The sequence below is a fragment of the Delphinus delphis genome, chromosome 2 (genome assembly GCF_949987515.2).
Source record: "Delphinus delphis chromosome 2, mDelDel1.2, whole genome shotgun sequence".
In the NCBI taxonomy this organism is placed as follows: Eukaryota; Metazoa; Chordata; class Mammalia; order Artiodactyla; family Delphinidae; genus Delphinus; species Delphinus delphis.
The window spans coordinates 78,410,280-78,432,542 of NC_082684.1; the positions used below are offsets into that span (position 1 = coordinate 78,410,280).

Sequence of the window (22,263 nt, forward strand, 5' to 3'; positions counted from 1 at the left end):
GTGTCTGATGCATAAATATTTGCTGGTTCAACCACACTATCGCTACCATCATCATGACCATCAAGAGTAGGAATAAGGACAATGAACAATCCCCTAGTGTCACCCCTAAAAGAGAACCGGGGGTTGGGTTCCAACCAGAAGCTTCATCTCTTATGCAGGGATGACTCCTGAACCCCCAGAGGGCTAGCAGAGATCCATCTCACCCTCTCATTTGTCTGTCTGTGTCCCATTGGGACACAGCTGTGGAATTAAAACAAATGAATTTAAGCTAGATGCTCAGAGATGAACGTCCTCAAGGTGTGCCAAGGGAAAACCATGCAGTACAACAAAAAGATGATAAAATTTGTCAGCGTTTTCCAGTACTATTTTTATTTGGCTTTCATAGTAATCTGTGTTGGTAGTACAATTTTTAAGTATGGCGGCTGTTGGGAGGCAACATAAGGGTGCTTCCTTAAATCCTTTTAAAACATGATAGGCTATAAATCAATAAATATAATCATGTCTAGAATCACTGATTTAGGTGATGATGACGCTCTTTAAAGTGTGATATTTTAGGTTGGTTTCTATATTAATAATCAGATTGAATCCACTTATAGTTTATCTCCAACAGCATAATGCATGGATTAATTTTAAGAGTCGAGCAATATTAAAAGACCTAAGAAAAACAAAGGTCCTGAAAACCTCAACAAATTTCACGCCCTTTTTCGTACAGACCATCCTCTGGCCACAATGCAATTAAGTTAGAAATAATTTACCAATAACAGAAAGATAATTTAAATATGTCAATAACAAAAGCCTCCTTGCCTTTTAACATTTACATTCACACTGCAAATAACTCATGGATCAAGAAAGAAGTTATAATGGGGTTCAGAAAACCCTTATAATTCAAACAATACTGGTTTTTAAGACTCAAAGGATATCACTAAAATGTATGGTCATGAGTGTTTATAATAGAAAAAAAGGATAGGTCAAAAATAAAGCATCCAAAATTAACAGCTAGAAAAAGAAAAGCAAACCAAAGAAATCTGAAGGAAAAATTAGGTTGAACAACAGGAAAGGCCATTTTTGCAGGTCAAATGTGATCAAATATTTAGAATTTCATATGGTTCAACCTAATGCATTTTAAGCTGAGAATGGAAATTTTTTTAAAAAAATTTAATACAATATAGAAGATCAATAAAGTCAAAAGTTTATTCTTTGAAACCAAAATTCAGTAACTTTAGGCACGATTGAGCAAAACAAACAAACAAATAAAGATAATAGGAAAGTGAAAGTGAATGTAACTATAGATGCGATAGAAATGTGTAAGATGAGAGAATACCATGACCAAACTTTTGGCAATAAGTGAAAATAACATAAAATTTAAAACTTTCTTGAAAACTATAAATTACCAAAGCAGAGTCAAGAAGAAATAAAACACTGGAATGTTCTATAAATATTAAGGAAATTGGGCCCATAGTTTAAAATCTTCTTATGAAGGAAGTTCCAGGCCCAGATGGTTTTATTACACCAAGCATTTTCTTCTTACACAAAATACTTGAGAGAATAAAGAATGTTATGCTCAAAGCTACAATATAGTCTTGATAGCACTACCAGACAAGGACAGGAAGTGAAAGAAAAGTTACAGGTCAGTTTCTCTCATATAGATGTGGAGATCCTAAACAGTGTATTGGTAAATGGAATCCGGCAATGAATAAAAAATTAGTATAGCAAAAGTATTGAAGTAGACCTAAATGAAAGGAGAGACATAGTCTTTTCATGAATAGGAAGAGCAATATTATAAAGTTGTCAGTTAGCCCCAAGTTGATTTCTAGTTTGAAAGTAATTCCAATCAAAATCTAAGTAGGATTATTTGGAATTTGACAAGCTTATTCTAAAAATCTGTATAGAAGAGCAGAGTTTCAAAAATAACCTTACACGTGATGTTTCGTGAAAAAAGCAAGTCACAGAAAAATGGTTCCATTAGCCTGAAGTTAAAAACATAAAAAGCCAAAGAATTTTATGGAATCATACATTTGTGGCAAACTGTTTTTTAAAAAGCAAAGGAACAATAAACATAAAATTCAAAAAAATTTAAAAATTCTGACAAAAACCAGGTAGGATGCTTATTCTACCTCATATCAAGAAAAATAAAGCAATAGGCAGTAAGGTAGCTATAGTGTGGTAATAATTGGCACAGAAAAAAACAAAGATCAGTGGAAAGAATTGAGGGTTCAGAGGCAGATCCATGCATATCTGGAAACTAATATATGACAAATGTGGTCTCTCAGATCAGTGGGCAAAAATGACTATTAAAAAAAGTACTTTAAAAATTGGAAAAAAAAATATATATATCTCTCCAAAAGAAAGTAGATTCCCTCCCTCATGTCATGAATAAAGATCAATTCCAGATGTATCAAGCACATAAATGAGAAAGGAAAAAGTTAATAGTTTTTTTAAAAAAAAAAAGAATATAGGAGCATATTTTTTAACCTCACATGGAAAAGACACAAAAAGCATATCAAATAAGAAATAAGTACATTAAATAAAATTACATTAAAGTTTTTAAAACTCTTGCTCCTCAAAAGGTACCACAAAGAGTATGAAAAGATAAGTCACAAGCTTGGAGAAGACATTTGTAACATATTTAACTGAAGAAGAATTACTACCCAAAATATATATAGAATTCTTACCAGTCAGTAATAAAATGGTTACCTTCCAATAGAAAGATGGGCAAAAGACATGACCAGGTTTGTCATGGAATGAATGGACACTAAATAAATGAAAAGATGATCAACAAGTCAACAACCAGGGAAATGCAGAGATACCATTTTAGGCCCACCAGCTTGACAGAAATCAAAAGGTGTAGCTGTGAAATGTTGGGAGGGTGTGAAGCAGTAAGAACTCTGATTGCTGCTAATGGGAAGGTCAGCTGTTCTATATACTTGGAAAACAGTTTGGCTGTGTCTAGTTCACGTGAACACATGTACAGCCTCTGCTCAAACTTTTGCAGCTTTGTACCAGGAGACTCGTGAGAGTGTTCGTAAAAGCATAGTGGAATAGCAAAAACCTGAAAATGACAACAGTGGCCATCAACATTAGAGTGGAGGAGCATCACAGAACACTACACAGCTTTTATAAAAAAGACTCAACTACAGCTACATGCATCCACACTGATGATTCTTTTTTTTTTGCGATACGCGGGCCCCTCACTGTTGTGGCCTCTCCCGTTGCGGAGCACAGGCTCCGGACTCGCAGGCTCAGCGGCCATGGCTCACGGGCCCATGTGGGATCTTCCTGGACCGGGGCACGAACCGGCGTCCCCTGCATCTGCAGGCGGACTCTCAACCACTGTGCCACCAGGGAAACCCCACACTGATGATTCTTAAACACGATGTTCAATGGAGAAAGCAAGTCACAAAAGAATGATTCCATTGGTCTGAAGTTAAAAACATGAAAAGTCAAAAAAATTTTATGAAATCATATGTTTGTGGCAAAACCTTTTTTCTAAAGCAAGGGAAAAATAAATATACAATTTAGAAAACATGGTCCCTTTGGAGGTGAATTGTAGGGGAAAATAGAGGGCCTTTGAAGGTGTTAACAGTTCTCAGTTTGGTAAGGTGTACGCCCGTACATGGTTCACTTTTGTCGTCCTTTAAACTATACATAAACGTGCACATGCTACTCTTTTCTATAATATTTCACAGCTTTAAAAATTGTTATAAAAAAGATTTCCTGTTGCCCCCCATTCCGCTCCCACCTTGCACCCCAGGGGCACCAGTTTTCAATGCCCTCTCTGGCCATCTGTCTGGTATTCTGCTGTCTATTGTGAATACAATTTTAAACAGTCACCATGGACTTCCTATTTTGGTAGACAAGGGTTTTTGTATTTCAGAATTCTATGTGAATTTATAGAAGCTCATTTTTTAAAGAATACAGTTACCTTTCTGAATTTATAAATTATAGTTTCTTCACATTTTCCTTTGCTTTTTACTTTCCTTCTGTCCCTTCTTCCAAGTTTCTTGTTTTACATTTTTTTGTTTGTGGCCTCTGTATTTCCCATTAGAGGATTATCTCAGATAATTGGTGATCCTTGGCTGCAAGATCAAGGCATGATAAACCTGGATGGAAGCTCAGTATGAAGGGATGAGGTTTGCCCAATGATGGGTCTCACAGTAGGGTAAACAGTTGCAGACCAGCCATTTCATTTGGGGGGGCCCTGAATGACAGGATCTGTTTATCTTTGCTCTTAGACGGATCCATTTTTCCAGGTGGAATTTCTCCAGGCACCTGACTCTGGGGGCTAGGGTGTCAGCCTGACTGCAGTTTTCTGAGAGAGAATCCAAGAAAGGAGGTGGAATTTTGAAAATGACTCCATTCCGGTACAAGACCTCAATCCCAACGTCTCAGTGCCTGATGTCCACGAGTCCCAAGTCTGTCTGGTTGCATTTGTCTAGAAACTATACTTCCTGATAATGATCAATGGGATTATACACCTGGCACCTAGTTGCACCATCTACTAACTTTTAAATAATCCCCTTATTTTTAGCTCCCTGCCTCACCCTTCCCCAGCACGGGGTGCCTCTAATTCATTCACGTCCAAGATTCTGCCTTCCTCTGCAGACACTTAGGTTTGTCCGTCTGTCGCTCTGCCATGGAATTTACCACTCTTTCAATTACTTTTGCCTTCATGTTTCTGTTTGGAAATTAAGGGGGTCTGCTAGTTTCACTGGAGGTAGATTGTGTGTTTCTGATCCTCAGTCTTACCACTTGGGGTTGATTTTATAAGAGAAAGGGAAGTGGACAGGCCTTTACTCTGCTACCTTCAAACTCAAAGTAGTTGTGATTTTCACATCTTAGAGGCTATTGCCTTGTTCAACATGGTGGATGAGGCATGCACGTCCTTGCTGGAATGAGATGTATTGCTAGGGAAAGAACACAGGAGTAGAAGTAGGACATCTGGAGGACCCTGGACAAATCACCTACTGTGTGCTTGTTGCACTCATACTCTCAGAAGGTGACCTGTCCATATGAGGGAACCTCAGGGAACATATATTCATGATTCTAGCCAAGATGGATATAGAGGCTCATTCTTCACGGATGATGGCGAATAAATATTTTGGATCGTGATGTTACTCCATTCCCATGGATGACTGAAGAATATAATGTGTTTTCTTTCCGTGATAGATGGGCCGTGAGAGTAAGGAGGATGATAAAGACTAATTTTAGGGGAAATGTGCTGGGTTATAGACTGTAAGCCTTAACCAAAACTTGTAGCAGTTTTAAAATATGTGTGTACCATGCTCTTTCATCTCTCCTTTCTTACTAACATTTCCTGGAATCGTCATTTTATGTTTATAGAAGGAACTCAGGGAGCCTCCTTAGAAACAATGTGGTGCTTGTGTCATCTGCTGTTACCCAGAAGGTTAACAGGGTAAAATGACTTAGGTAGTAAATAGCGCATGTTACAGCAATAGCTGCAAATTAGAACTATGTGCGAGGTTGTTCTAGATGAAAAGGAAAAGGGAAAGTAGCCCTAGGTATCTTTAAAGAGGAAGTGTTTCTCTTTGAGCTATGTCACAGATTTTGCTGTCTAGTGGCTGGAGGCCCTGAAGCTAGGAGTGCCCACTGTCACTAGCTCTTCACCTTCCAAGCAGGAGTGAGAAAGAGCCAGGTAATTTGCATCATGGTACACTCGGAATCAAAGGCCATCCATCATTTCTGATACCTTGAACGCAATGATTATCATATCAAAGACATACGATGACATTGAAGATAATAACTTTCTGTTGCCCATTATCTCTAACCAGCTTGGAGTAATTATTAGCATGTGTTCTTTTCAAAAGCCTAACACTCTAGATTTTGGAGAGAAAAGCCCTATTTGAGCCACCAAGAATATGTATGAGACTAGATTCAATGTCTCAATATTAAGTGAGAAATTATATAAATAAAGCAGGAAGCCCAAAGGTCTTATAAACTTTGTTATGTATAATCCTTTGGAGGTCAGTGTGGCTGTCTGTGTACCTGGGATTGGCCGTATCTGAGAAAGCCGTACTCCTTGACTGAGCACGTAGCTTTGAAAGAGGACTCCGTGGAAATTGATAGAGGAAGGGGTACATTTCCAGCTATTTAGTTAGCAGAAAAAAAAACCTCTAGGAATTAGGGATTATATAAACGTACAAACATATATCAGGCTCTGTGCTGAGTGCCAGTGATAGTAAACAAAATCATTCATTCATTCATTCATTTGCAGTCACCTGGCTACTCAAAGTGTGTTATCCATGGACCAGCAGCGTAAGTATCACCTGGAAGCTTATTATAAATAAAACATTCTCATTCCTTGTATTGGTTTCCTAGGGCCAACTTAAACTACCATGAACTGGGTGACTTAAAGCAACAAAAATTTATTGTCTCCACGGTGCCAGAGACTACAAGTCTGAAATCAAGGTGTTGGCCGATGCTCCCTCTGAAACCAGTAGGGGAATCCTTCTCCCCCTCTTCCTATCTTCTGGTGGTTTGCTGGCAATCTTCGGCATTCCCTGGCATACAGCTGCCTTCATCAACACTTGACCTTCTCCTGGTGTGTCTCTGTGTCTTCACATGGCCATCTTCTTAAAAGGATGCCAGTCATATTGGATTAGAGGTATACTCTCCTCCAGTATGGACCTCACCTTAATTACATCTGCAATGACCCTATTTCCAAATAAGGTCGCATTGTGAGGTGTTAGGGCTTGGGACTTCAACATATCTTTTTTAGGGGAAATACAGTTCCATCCAAAACAGGTCTCGTCCATACCTGGTGAATGAGATTTTGTATTTTTCAGGATGTCCCTGTTAATTCACAGGCACCCTAAACTTCTAGAGGATATCCCCGAGGCTGTTAATTGCCTTATACCATAGACAGTTTTTTAGTGTCTCCACCAAACTTCTCTAAGGACGTTGCCTACAGGATATAGAGGTATATAGGTTGGAGATGTTTCCCATGCAGCTTAGGAGTAGTGGAGAGAAAGCTTTCCCTTTGCTCTTCAGTGCTAGGTCCAGTAGGGTGGGAAGGGGAAGAGAAGGAACATTAACTCTCCCAGTCTTTGCTAGGCATGCAGATTGCTTATTGAGACAGGAATTTGAAGTGAGATTGTAATAAAGAAATGTAAAACAAAGGACGAGTAAAACGTGACTCAGAGGTCCTGTGGCATCATGCCTCTGGTGTATCAGGAGTAATGAACCACTGTGCTCCCATCCCTCCTAAAACAGAGTAAATAAATTCTTCTTCCTGCTGTTAAAGGGTGAGTTACATGTATGGAATAAGTTCCTGGCTTTGAGAAAGTTGAGCCATGATGACAGGAGACCACCTGAAGGTATGGAATTGAGCTTTCCCGGGTTGTCCTGACGTTAACATCTGTCCCAAAGAGAGTCGCTGTTTCCTCTCACTTTCTGACCACCAAAACTTAGTATTCACCTCATCAGAGTCTTGAATATTTTTTTTTTGTTTTATGTTTCACTAGAAGTTGATATCTTCATACTCTTCTGTTCTTTTTCTTTTTTTCTGCTGTGTAGCCCTCTGTCTAGTTGCTTCTCACCAGGTTAGTTGTCAGTTTTAGAATTGTTTCATATTTATTAAGGCAAGCCCTCTTTAAGGGGCCATGAGCACTAAGAAATCATAGGATGACGTTTCTCATCTGTACCTTGGTGTGACAGTAGTTTTGGTCCTGTCTGCAGACAGGACAGTTAATGCACTGGTGTCTCTCCTGAGTCTCTGATCAAGAGTAAATGCATGTGATTTTGTTTTCGGAGTTTGTTCTCTACATAACAGGAAAACTCCAAAACCAGCAGAAGTACCTCCTGCCCACACCCGCCCCCCAATCCCACTGTGCCCAACACTCCCTGCCCCACCGCAGCCTTCACCTGCTGTGGCCTTCTCTCTCCATTTACTCTCTGAACAGAATTCACTGGCCCGAAAAGCAATAAAAGGGTTTTTCTGTCTCATCAGTAAGGGAATGGGATGCCAAATATGTTCTCAGACGCAGGACGGGATGACAGTTTGCCTTTTCACATTTCTTGGTGAAGAGCCTAAATCCTTAAAGTAAATTTCATCTGAGCAATTTTACGTGTCCCCAAAAATAAGGCCGTGGAAGAGATTCAGACCTAACAGTTTGACAGAACAGTGCAGCTTAGTTTCCCTTGAAACATTTGGTGGCACGGATATCAGGCTGCGTGTGGAAAGCTTATTTTAATGCCATTTATCAGGCCGGCTGATGGGGGCCACTACCCCAAAGCATACCCACCCACGCTGGCCATCAGTGGCGAGGGCTTGTTTACACCAAGACAGGTGACATTTCATAATATGGCGGGCACCATGGAGCCCGCCAACCAGCTCCTCTGGGTGTGATGCCGAAGAGTGGCAGGGGGTGGAGTGCAGGAGAGGAAGGGACAAGGAACCTGAGTCAGCATTTATTTTCCTGGGCACCTACCAAGAAACAAATGCATGCTTCCAAGGGAGTGCCCATTCTCCCTGAGGAGAGAGCAAGACGGTGCCAACTCTGGTCCTGCTATTCCCCTCCAGCTGGCCCTAGCTCTTGGTACTGGCTGGGAAAAGTAGTTGCTTACCTGTCTCCTCTCCAGTCACCATCACATTAGCAGTGTCAGGGAGGGCACAAGGCTGGCCACAGCTGTGAAGTGGGATTGTGTCAGTTGCTTATTTCCATGATTTTTTTTGGGAGGGGGGAGAGGGTGCTTATAAGGCCTACATCCACGGGCTACCCTGCCTCGTGACCGTGTATCATCTTGTGTGACATCTTGGAATGTCCATTGGGAAACACTGTTTTCCAAATTTGATTTCTATTACTTATAAAATAAGGATTTCCAATTTGGGGAGTATGTGAATGGGTGAGAGTTAAATGAGAATAAAAGTTAAACTTAGGGGTTCCCTGATATATACCATATCTCATCCCCAGAAGATACCGCTCTCTAATCCAGCCAAAATTCAGACTCCATACTGATTTATATTTGTGATTTGGAGGAATCCAAAGGGTAGTATCAGCTCAGTCACCCAAGCTTAAAGCCCTTAGGATAGGTGCATCAATTTTCTACGTCTCCACCGTAGGATTCTACCTGCTTTTCAACCTAGTCCGTGAGAATGTCTTCAAGATAAATGAGGCAGTCATTAGGAAAGTACCTTGGTCCGTTTGGAAGCTAGTGCCTTAGAAATGCAAAGGATTACTGTTAAGGAGGCAAGCTGACTTGTCATCAGTAGCACGTGTGCTCTGTGCCAGCCTCCGAATGTCTGTAGTTTTGCCAAGTAGTGGAATTTGGTGAGTGTTGATATGAAGCATAAGCAAAAGATACGGCCAGTCTGAAGGCACAAAAATAGAAATAGTGTTTTTCAGAGTTTTGCTTTGCAGAGTCAGATTGTCTCCTTTCTGTGTATTCTCCACTGTGTTGTTTGATCTCCCTGAGAGAGGCAAGCCATGTACTCATTTGTTCTCTACAGTCGAAAGTGCCCTGCCCGGGGAGATTTGATACATATCATTGTCTCGAAAGTAAATATCTACCCATGTATGTAGATCCTTCATTTATTTGTTTTTGGTGGAGGAAGGGAAAGGCAGCAAATTTCACATGGACTTCATGTGCCTGAAGTGACCGAAAGATGTTCATTGGTGATAACACATGAGGCTGTATGTAACTAGACATGGGGCCTGTCCTCCAGGCTCTGTGATAAAACCGACTTCACTGGAGATGGAAATCCCGCGACTGAAACTGAGAAAGTTCAAATGTGTGGACTAAGCTGAAGAACAGAATACCCACCTGATCTGCTTTAGGTTTCAATGCGTTTGGTGTTTAGCTAAGGTATAAGTGTGGAAATGACTCCTCGTTTTCAGGCAGGGAGGGCTGCCTGGAAGAAGAAGGCTTCTGTGATTCTCTTTATTTTGTAGCTGTGCCGAACTCACTTGGCCAAGTGTGCTTCCAGCATTCGTGGCCTATCCAGACCATTTATTTTTATTTTTATTTCTGGCCACGTCTGCCAAGCTCAGGCAGAAAGCTAAAGATATATATGGATTTTATGAAGATGTGAAAATCCCACTGGACCTGGCAGGAATTCTTTCTTGGTCTGTCTGGCAAGACTTTTCTAGTTGAGCAGTCAGGGTGTGGTTTTTCCACTGAAGCAAATCTGTCTTCCCATTCCTGTCTTCATTCTTATTCAACGAGGCAGATTTTTCTAAAAATCCACATATGTAAGAAATAATAATGATTTGGATGCACGGGCTCAAGGTGCAGGTTTAGACAGGGTGGGGCGTGGGCCTGCCTTCCCCTCTCTGGAAGGCATGGCGAGAGGTCCTTAGGCGATGTAATAGTGCGCATGTGTGACAGGCCCTAATTCTGGCATGCGGCGGGGGTCTGGAAAGGCTTTGCCTTAAACTAGGCATGTCTAATAGGGTTTCACACAACCTGTGAATTTGCCCCTGCACAAGGTCAGCTTGTAGGTCAGTGGAATGCTGCACAAATTGCATTCTCCTCCAGACTGTAATTATACCTAGGAGAAGGCCATGTGTTGCCAAGTTCAGCTGACTCCAGATAGGACCAAGATAAACTGAGGGCTTGCTCATGCTTCTCAAAAACTGATTTTTAAGGCTTTGATATAAAGCATCTCTTGTTTTTTTCTTTTTTAAAAAAAAGATGGTCTTGAGGTTTATGAAGGAGCTTTGTGTAGAGGATGGTGAGACCAGCCATTGTCTGCCTTCCCTGAGAGCAGAACAAGATTGTTTGAAATGGAAGCATGAGGAATTCCAGTCAGACATAAAGTGAAAGGCTTCGGTGCCAAAAGCTACTTAATACTAGAAAATGATTTTAAGAATTACAACAAATCAAGTAATATGCAGCTAAAGACAAAGGAGAATGAAAAACGGGTATGGGGGAGCAGTCACAGAGCAGGAATAGGATGAAAAATTTAGGTTGTGTTTACCATTAGCTGAGGTAGGATTGCGTTTTATTTGTTTGATGGAAAATGGCTACACATATGTGTCTGTTATATGCCTGTAATAATTTCTTAAAGTGTGAGCTTTCTTCTAAAGTAAGGTCCATCCTTAAATATCTGGGCCATTCCAAAGGAAGAGGGTAAGTCAGGCAACATCTGCAGGTTTCTTCAACGCTAACAGCTAAGGGATTCCAAAAGCCACTTAAAGCAGAATATTCAGTAGGTGAGCAAACTTTTGTAAGGACTCATACTCTCTCAGAAATGTTCTCTGAAATATCTTTCTCGAACAGCCTGAAATGGGCATGTTATTCTCCGGACCCACTTGGAAGGAGGTCACATTGAGAGCGTCAAGGCATAATTCTGCCTACCTGTTCCACATCCACGTGGAAAACCATGAATTTGACATTCACATTATGAAGCTATGGACTAATACAGCCAGGAATCCTACCGATATCTAACAGTCAAATGTGGAGGACTGGCCTGAGGGTCTGCAGTGTGACAGCCCCTCCTGCGGGCTGGTCGTAATGCCTAACGCAGAACCTTCACCCCCAGCGGCCCCAGTGGCCACGTGGCATGGAAGGAGCCCTTTCTGCGTGGGTAAGGGGAGCTTAGGTTACAGTGTTGGTTGCAGGTCCTGGTCTGTAGAGCTTCTCATCTCTCAACTCTCCCTCGTGGAGAGGTTTTCTAGAGGTGAGACCTGGACTTTCGTTTCAGGAAAAAGGCACTGAGTGTAACGCTTCTGGAAATGCTTTCAGGTTACCCAAAGGAAGACTCTGCCTGAAACAGCCATTTCACTTCAAATCCCCACTTTCAATGAGTCCTGGCATTTTTTAGGTATCATATACCTAAGAACAATTAGAAACTCTTCATGTTAGCCGATCCCTGTAAATAGCTCCCTTATGTCAGACTTATTTATGTGAGTTTCTCTCATATAAATAAACCGGTCTTTGAACTCCCATTGAACAAGGATGTATATATATGCACATATATATACATACGTGTATGTGTTTGTGTGTGTATATAGATATGTTATTTTTAATCTTTATAGCCCTGCAGTGCACCAACATCGGAGTTTGCATATTGTGAGTGTTGCTGAATTGGACTGGCTGTGTCTCAGCATTGGTGTGGGATGACAGTCAGGGCAGGCCTAGAAATAGAAGGCTGGCCTCCTGATTTTTCTCTTAATGACCAGTCACCAGGTGATGATGCCTGTCACTTTCCGTAGCTGGTCAAGGGAATATGACAGCTCAGAAGGCTCGAGCTAAAAGCTAGAGGGCAGGACCGTTGTATTTATGGCTCTGGTTCTTAGTTTTATTTGTATTTCTACTTAGATTGTTACATTGCTGGGAACCTTTGACTTGGGCCAGACAACTTTAAAAATTTGTTAAAATAACACAGGATAGGGCTTCCCTGGTGGCGCAGTGGTTGAGAGTCCGCCTGCCGATGCGGGGGACGCGGGTTCGTGCCCCGGTCCGGGAAGATCCCACATGCCGCGGAGCGGCTGGGCCCATGAGCCATGGCCGCTGAGCCTGCGCGTCTGGAGCCTGTGCTCTGCAACAGGAGAGGCCACAACAGTGAGAGGCCCACGTACCACAAAACCAAAACCAAAACAAAAACACAGGATAATAACAACCAGAACGCTTAAAGAATGGTTTGATGCTGATTAATTAAATTTTTAGTTAATAAATGATTTGATATGTTATGTATCATAACATTTTTTTGCATTTAAAGTCCTGTGGTTATTTTTTAAATGTATTCAATAGAAAAGTTCCTACTATAAGAAAGGCAGGCTATTAAATATCTGACAGCCTCAGGCAATTTAGGATTCTAAAAGTTTTCCAGATAATCATTACGATCGCCAGTCTTCACTGTTCAGTAATGCAAATAGGGAAGGTATAGTTGATTGTGATTGCTTTCAAGCCCATGATATTTTAGAGAAGCTAGTGAATTGGGAAGAATACCCAAGATTAGTTTATCTTCCTCTCATATTTTCTTTCTCTTCAGAGAGGAATTTTGAAGTTGACTTTATCTGTCTAGAAGTTAGCTTAGCAAGAATGAGTATGATACAATAAAAGAAAAACAGGAGGAAATTTCAGTTAGTGGAAGGTTCTCCATAAATTGCATCTGGTTATTTGAAACTTGACCGTGATTCTAAAAGAGAATATTTTAAAAGCAGTGTAATAATTATTGGTTGATGACTAACTGAACGTCTTAAAAAAAAAAACAAAAAAAAAACCTTTTTCTTCCCTCTTTCTTTTCCTTGTTTGTTCTCTCCATCAGTTTTCTAAATCTTGTCTTTTTTCCTCTATGTTTTCTTCCTACCTACTCTGCTGTGAAGGTAAATGCCTCAGATAATAGGTAAAAATCTGGGTAAGGAGGAATGACATTTGATCACAAATATCAGAAAAGAGAATTGGGTTAGAACAAAGTGTGCTTCTAGTTCTGTGCGCCTTGCTTTAATGCCCTAGCAGTGAGGTGACTGCACTGACTTTGCAGGACTCCTGAGCCTATAGTCTTGTTACCTTTCTGGAAATCCACAGGGGGCCACTAAAGGAATAAAAGTTCACAATATCATGGTGTTCACTGCCCCCAATTCACAGCTCTCCATTTGGATTGGCTCGTGTGCAGAGGCGCATAAAACCTTAGTAGGGGCGCAGTAAAAGGTAGTTCCCTTCCCCCTTCCTCCCTTAGAAAATGCCTCTTATCCACAGCAATCTCTGTGTAAGTCTGTCTTCCTGCTGTTCAGCTATGTTATTATTTAAATTTCTTTGCGTTGAACCAGCCCAATAGATAGTCATTGGAAAACAGCAAAAAGGATACAAAGACAGTTCACAAGAACACGTGACCAGTAATCAGATGGTTAGCCTTACTATTAAATCATTAAAAATGCCAAATAGTGAAAAAACATTTTACCTATCATATTGGCCAACATTTTTAAAATTGATAATACTCAGAGTGGGTGAGGGAACAGGAAAACTGTGACTCTCAAGTACTTGGCAGCAGTATAAATTGATGACGCCGATTAGAAACAATTTGACAATATTTATCAGAATGTAAAATGGACATGCTCTTTGAACCATTTCTATAAGTCTATCCTATAGAACTACAACCTCAAGTGACCTCAGGAATGATCTGAATATATACTGAAGTCTTGGACGGGACTTTTTAGCTGACTGAGCTCCCACTGAGTCTGTTTATTAAGTCTAATGTGTTGTTTTCCTCCGTGTTTTGTTTTGTTTTTGTTTTTTTTAGTCACTTTGCATATTGGACTTAAGAATATTTTAAAATATGTATTCTACTCTTTGTGGGCTTTTTAATCCCCTTTTTACTTCTGATTCTTTTTCTTGTAATTTGTTTGGTAGTGTCCTCCACTTCCTAAGTTAGAAGTTTTACACGCCACAGGCACCCTTGTTCTGTTGTGCTTTGCAGATACTGCAGTTTTTACAAATTGAAGGTCTGTGGCAACCCTGTGTCGAGCAAGTCTATTGGTGCCATTTTCCCCAACAGTATTGCTCGTTTCATATCCAATTTTGGTAATTCTCACAATATTTCAAACTTTTTCATTATTATTATATTTGTTATGGTGATCTGCGACCAGTGATCTTTGATGTAACTACTGTCATTGTTTTGGGACACCATAACCACGCCCATATAAGATGGGGAACTGAATCAATGTTGGGTGTGTTCTGACTGCTCCACCAACCAGCCATTCCCCCATCTCTCTCCCTCTCCTCAGACCTCCCTCTTCCCTAAGACTCAACAATATTGAAATTAGGCCAATTAAGAGCTCCACAATGTCCCCTAAGTGTTCAAGTGAGAGGAAGATTCGCACATCTCTCACTTTAAATCAGGAGCTAGAAATGATTAAGCTTACTGAGGAAGGCATGTCAAAAGCCGAGATATGCCCAAAGCTAAGGCCTTTTGCACCAGTTAATCAAGTTGCGAATGCAAAGGAAAAATTTTTGGAGGAAATTAGAAGTGCTATTCCAGTGAACACACAGATGATAAGAAAGTGAAACGGTGAAAGTTTCAGTGGTCTAGCTAGATCAAATCAGCTGCAGCATTCCCTTAAGCCAAAGCCTAATCCAGAGCAAGGCCCTACCTCTCATCAATTCTATGAAGGCTGAGAGAGGTGGGAACGCTGCAGAAGAAGAGTTTGAAGCTGGCAGGGGTTGGTTCATGAAGGTTAAGGAAAGAAGCCATCTCTATAAAGTAAAAGTGCAAGGTGAAGTAGCAAGTTATCCAGAAGATCTAGCTAAGATGATTCATAAAGGTGGCTACACTAAACAGATTTCTAGTGTAGCTGAAACAGCCTTCTGTTGGAAGAAGATCCCATCTAGGACTTTCATAGCTCGAGAAGGAGAAGTCAAAGCCTGGCTTCAAAGCTTCAAAGGACAGGCTGACTCTCTCGTTAGGGGCTAATGCATCTGGTGACTTGAAGTTGAAGCCAGTGCTTATTCACCATTCCAGAAATCCTAGGGCCCTTAAGAATTGTGCTAATTCTACTCTTCCTGTGCTCTATAAATGGAACAACAAAGCCTGGATCACAGCACATCTGTTTACAACATGGTTAACTGAATATTTTAAGCCCACGTTTGGGACCTACTGCTCAGGAAAAAGATTCCTTTCAAAATATTACTGCTCATGGACAGTGCACCTGGTCACCCAAGAGCTCCGATGGAAATGTACAATGAGATTCATGTTGTTTTCAGGCCTGCTAACACAACATCCGTTCTGCAACCCATGCATCAAGGAGTAATGTTGACTTTCAAGTCTTATTCTTTAAGGAATACATTTTGTAAGGCTATAGCTGCCATAGATAGTGATTCCTCTGATGGAAATGGGAGAAGTCAATTGAAACCTTCTGGAAAGGATTCACCGTTCTAGATGCTATTAAGAACATTGGTGACTCATGCTAAGAGGTCAAAATATCAACATGAGCAGGAGTTTGTAAGAAGTTGATTTCAACCCTCATGGATGACTTTGAGGAGATCACTGCAGATGTGGTGGAAATTGCAGGAGAACTAGAATTAGAAATGGAACCTGAAGAGGTGACTGGATTGCTGCAATCTCATGATAAAACTTGAACAGATGAGGAGTTGCTTCTTCTGGATGAGCAGAGAAAGTGGTTTCTTGAGATGGAGTCTACTCCTGGTGAAGATGCTGTGAAGACTGTTGAAATGACAACAAAGGATTTACAGTATGACACAAACTTAGTTGCCAAAGTAGCAGCGTGGTGTGAGAGGATTGACTCCAATTTTGAAAGAAGTTCTACTCTGGGTAAAGTGCTATCAGACAGCACTGCCGGCTGCAGAGAAGTTGTCTGTGAAAGGAAGAGTCAATGGATGTGGCAGACTTTATTCCTGTCTTATTTTAAGGAATTGCCACAGCCACCCCAATCTTCAGCAGCTACCACCATGACCGGTCAGAAGCCATCAACACTGAGGCAAGACCCTCCACCAACAAAAATATTACCACCTGCTGAAGGGCTCAAGTGATAGCAGTTTTTAGTAATAAACTATTTTTAATTAAGGTATATACATTGCTTTTTTAGACATAATACTCTTGCACATTTATTAGACTACAGCATAGTGTAAACATAATTTTTATATGCACTGGGAAGCAAAAAATCTGTGTGACTCACTTTATTGTGATATTCACTTTATTGCAGTGATCTGGAACGAAACCTGCAGTATCTCCGAGGTATGCCTGTTGTACAGTGTGCAAAACAGGATGGTACTGGTATAAAGACAGACATAGACCAACAGAACAGAGGAGAGAGCTCAGAAATAAACCCACATGAATGTGGTCAAATGATCATCAACAAGAGTGCCAAGACTACAAAATGGGGAGAGGATAGTCTCTTCAACAAATGGTGCAGGGAAAACTGGATATCCAAATGCAAAAGAATGAAATTGGACGGTTATCTTTCAGCATAAACAAAAATCAATTCAAAATAGATTCAAGACTTAAATGTAAGATCTGAATGTGTAAAATTCCTGTGAGAAAACACGAGAAAAGCTTCATAACATTGGTCTTACTAGTTATTTCCTGGAAATGACACCAAACCACAGGCAACAAAGGCAAAAATAGACAAGTGGAACTATATCAAATTAAGAAGCATCTACACAGCAAAAGAAACAGTCAACAGAATGAAAAGGATATATATGGAATGGGAGAAAATATTTGCAAACCGTATGTCTGATAAAGGGTTAATATCTCAAAATACGTAAGAAATTCCTACAACTCAGTTTTTATAAACCTGATTTAAAAATGGGCAAGGAAAAAAAAATGGGCAAGGACATGTATAGACATTTCTCCAGAGAAGACCTACAAATGGCCAACAGGTATATGAAAGGATGTTCAACATCACTAACATCAGGGAAATGCAAATCAAAACCACACCTAGCAGGATGGCTGTTATCAAAAACAAAAATGTAATAAGTGTTGGTAAAGATGCTGAGAAATTAGAAAAATAGAACTACCACATTATCCAGCAACCCACTTCTAGGTATTTAGCCAAAAGAATTGAAAACAAGATCTCAAAGAGATATTTGCACTCCCCTGTTCACTGCAGCATTATTCACAGTAGCTGAGAAGTAGAAATAAGCTAAATGTGCATTGATGGATATATTTATATATATGCACACACACATACAATACACACATATATATACACACACAATGGAATACATATATACGCATATGTATATGCACACATATATATATATATACACACACACACAAACACAATGGAGTATTATTCAGCCTTAGGAAGGAGATTCTATCACATGCTACAACATGTATGAACCTCGAAGATGTTATTCGGAGTGAAATCGGCCAGTCACAAAAGGACAAATACTTCATGACTCTGTTTACTTGAGGTATCTAAAGCAGTCAAACTTGTAGAAGCAGAAAGCTGTCCAGGGGCTAGGGGGAGAAGGAAATGGAGTATAGCTGTTCAAGGGGTCTAGAGTTTCCATCATGTAGGATGAAAAACTTCTAGACATCTGCTGTACAACAGTGTGCATATAGTTAACAGTGATGTACATTTAAAATGTTGTTAATATGGTAGATTTCATGTTTTCCTTTCTCTCTCTCTCTCTCTTTTTTTTTACTGTAGTAAAATAAAAAAACTAAACCTTTCAGTCATGAAAACAAAAGAAACGACGAGGGCTTAGGGCATATATCCATTGCGTGTCCATTGTGTTCCTACCATTTTAGCTGGTTTTGAGAAACCTGGTGTTATTCCACAATTGAAGAGAGACTCTTTTTAAAGGTCTAGTTAGAGGTAGACAGAGAATTTGACACAAATAGGGAAGAGAATACAAATGCTCTGACTTGAGCACTGCCTACCCCCTTTTTAGGAAGTAGCACCGCATTTCAGGAAACTCTTAAGGTTTCATTTCAGGAAACTCTTAAGGTTTCAGCCGAAGGTAACAGACACTTTCTTTCCAAACGCTTGCCGTGCCAGGTTATTAAACAGAATTGCAAGGATGGTAACATCCATTCCGCAGGGCAGCCTGGTTGAACAATGAAGTGGGGATGGATTTGCTTCTTTTTATTTTTTAAATTTTTATTTTAAATTGGAGTATAGTTGATTTACAGTATTGTGTTAGTATCAGGTGTACAGCAAAGTGATTCAGTTATACATACACATATATCCATTCTTTTTCAGATTCTTTTCCCATATAGGTTATTATGGAATAGTGAGTAGAGTTCCCTGTGCTATACAGTAGGTCCCTGTTGGTTATCTATTTTATATATAGTAGTGTGTATATGTTAATCCCAAGCTCCTAATTTATCCCTCCCCCCAACCTTTCCCCTTTGGTGACCATAAGTTTGTTTCCGAAGTCTGTGAGTCCATGTCTGTTTTGTAAATAAGTTCATTTGTATCATTTTAGATTCTACATGTAAGCGATATATGTTGTCTTTCTCTGTCTGACTTACTTAGTATGGTAATCTCTAGGTCCATCCATGTTGCTGCAAATGGTAGAGTTTCATTCTTTTTTATGGCTGAGTAATATTCCATTGTGTATATGTACCACATCTTCTTCATCCATTCCTCTGTCAGTGGACACTTAGGTTGCTTCCATGTCTTGGCTACTGTGAATAGTGCTGCAATGAACATTGGGGTGTATGTATCTCTTCGAGGTATGGTTTTCTCCAGATGTATGCCCAGGAGTGGGGTTGCTGGGCCATATGGTAGTTCTATTGTTAGTTTTTTTTTTAAGGAACCTCCATACTGTTCTCCATAGTGGCTGTACCAATTCACATTCCCACCAACAGTGTAAGAGGGCTCCCTTTTCTCCACACCTTGTCCAGCATTTACTGTTTGTACACTTTTTGGTGATGGCTACTTGCTTTTATCCAATGACAGACAGAACCTCAATCTCAATTTCAGTCCCTCCCTCTCTCTCTGTTCTCTTGTGGTTACTCTCTTGCTTTCTTTTAATTAGCTATTAGAAAACCTTGAATTTGAAGCTTGTTTTTCCCGTAGGTAGAATGTGTTACCCAGGGTTTTCAGAACCCTAACTGGATAGCATGGTGAATATTGGTTTGAAGACATTTTTGCAACCCAGTTGTCCTCTTGTCATAAATTTGATTCCTGTGCCTGTCTCCTTGACATTGATGTGTATGCCACGACCAAGCTTGTATCTCAGTCACTAGCTTGGTCTTTTAAGGATAAATCTAGTCAATTCCCAAAGCTTTTCTTATTTTGAATTTGCTTTGCAGTTAGTTCAAGTCATGGTTTTATTCGCCTTTTTAGTTCTTCTCAGCAATTTTAAATCATTAAATTCTACAAAATTTATGACGTCAAGGGCATGAGTCCAGAGCAGTGCCAGGCATGTAACAGATGCACAGCAGATATTTGTTAATGAATGAATGCATGTCTGAATATTTACACGAAGCTCCGGTAGGTTTTTCTTAATTTTGTATTGGACTTTAAAAATCGTTTCACTTTAAATTTGTGTTCTCTAAGAAAAAGCTAGAAATTGCATCTTTTAAGAAGATATTTGATATACATAATATCTTGTTCCTTTGTGTTCGTGTAAAAAATAAATAAAAATACCAAGGACCTTCTTTATTTCTTTTAAAAACTGCAATTCTGTATCCTCCAAGAATCTGTCCTTAAGGCTAATGTTGAAATGATTAAACACATTAGGCTGAAAATCAGATTTTCCTTTTATCTTGATGAAAACTTAGTGTTTACTGTACTTTCGGCCTAACGGTAAGATAAGAGTAGCCATGCTGAGCAGAGAAAGATAAAGGGCTGGTGATCATTGATTCAGCATCAATCAATAGGTAATTAGACAGTTGGACAAATAGACAGTCTTGGTTGGAGCAAGCTCCCGTTATCCCTTATTGTTCAACCAGCAAGCAACTCAGCTAGTTAGTATCAATATAAATGTAGGTGTTACTGTTTAATCTTCACTACATTTTTGGTAAGTTTGTGTATACATAGGTGGGAGAGGAAGCATAGCTCTTTAGTTTGTATTTTACCCAGAAAAGTGCATTAAAAACATGAGGTTTGGTGATGTTTTGTGCGTATTTCCTATTGATTTTTGTAGCCCTGCCACAAGAGAGAAAAAAAGGTAATTTTTTTTCCCCTAGTGGCCACTGTGCAATACATTCTTTGGGGCTGATTTGGTTTAGAGAGAGACAAAACTGTGATGAGCTCTCCATGGAATATTCATAGGGGTTGAAATTATTGGCAGTGAGGTATTTGGAGTTTCTAAAAGGATTATAAAAGTTTCTGTATACATACATTATTATAAAAGACCACTTCTAAATAATTTCAAATTAAATTTGTATGTACAAAGTATTATTTATATTAATCATAGCACAAATACAAAGCAACCTAACCCTCCTGACTAGAGCAATTTTATTTAAATAATAAGTCTGTGTCAGGAACTGTTTTAGGTGCTTTACCTATATTATGCCATTTAATTTCTAGAATAAATGTACAAACTAAGTACAGTCAGCCCTACTTCATGAAAAAGTTGAATTCCTAGAGGTTAAGTCGCTTTTCCGAGGCCATATCACTGGTAAACAGCGGAGTCAAGATCTCAATGATATTTCCCCTAAACCACTCAGCAGATGATCCTGCACTGTAGCCAGGGAGGCTGGAGGCTGTGAAGTGTCTTACGAAGTCCAACGTGGAAGCAGGCCAAGGATAAGTGGAAAAGTTGGATAAAAACTTGTACATGTGTTGCAATTACAACTTAGTTAAGATGTGTTTGAATAAAAAAGATTTGAGTGCTCGTATTAGATTGGTGGAATTTGGGGTGGTGTTTTTCCTTTATTTTCTAAAATATCTATACTTGTGGATAAGTTATATTCAAATTAAAGTATTAACATAGAGTGACTGTAGCATCAGCTTAGTTTACCAGACTGTCTAAAACCATGAAGGTTTTTGGTATGCTTCTGAAAGATTGGTGGTTTGAGCTTGTGTTAATTTTTTAAAATTCCAGATCATCAAGTTATTGGATGGAAAACGATCTCAAACTGTGGGAATCTTGATATCTAGTTTGCATTTAGAAATGAAGGATATCCAGCAGGGTAAGTCTTATTCATCGTTTTTTTCCAACTTTAAAATTTTCCAGCTTTTATTGTGAAAAATGTCAAACATATACAAAATTAGAATGCCGCGGTGAATCCCTGTACCGAGCTACAGAACCATTAATCCACTCTTGTTTTATCTAAAGCACCCTCCTTCCATTAGATTACTATGAAGCAACTCTCAGGCATTTTATAATTCATCCTTTAAAATGGTAACACACCACGAAAAGATATGGATACTTTAAGCGTAACTCCAGTGCCATCAGCATGCATTTAAAAACATTTGCAATAATTTCTCAATGTCATCAAGTACGTAGTTCTAATATCACTGATTGTCTGTAAATTCGTCTATTCATTTACAGTTAGTTTGAATGAGGACCCAAACAGATTTCACGCATTGCCTTAGATGTGTCCATCTCTCAGGGGTTTCTTTCTCTTTTTTTTTTTGGCTGCGTTGGGTCTTTGTTGCTGCGCACCGACTTTTCTCTAGTTGCGGTGAGTGGGGGCTCCTCTTCGTTGAGGTGCGTGAGCTTCTCATTGTGGTGGCTTCTCTTGTTTCGGAGCATGGGCTCTAGGCACGCAGGCTTCAGTAGTTGCAGCACACGGGCTTCAGTAGTTGCAGCACATGGGCTCAGTAGTTGCAGCACACAGGTCCTAGAGCTCACGGGCTTCAGTAGTTGTGGTGCGTGGGCTCAGTAGTTGCAGCGCACAGGCTCTAGAGCGCAGGCTCAGTAGTTGTGGCACACGGGCTT

At 39.9% G+C, this 22,263-nt stretch overlaps 1 protein-coding gene across 1 annotated transcript in view; it reads left to right on the plus strand.

Moving 5' to 3' along the window:
- Nucleotides 1-22,263, plus strand: part of FMN1 (formin 1) — a 400,563-nt gene that overhangs the window by 203,572 nt on the left and 174,728 nt on the right. Inside the window, exon 7 of the mRNA XM_060003541.1 lies at nucleotides 21,424-21,511. Coding sequence (XP_059859524.1) covers nucleotides 21,424-21,511 — 88 coding nt within the window. The remainder of the gene's footprint in view (nucleotides 1-21,423; nucleotides 21,512-22,263) is intronic.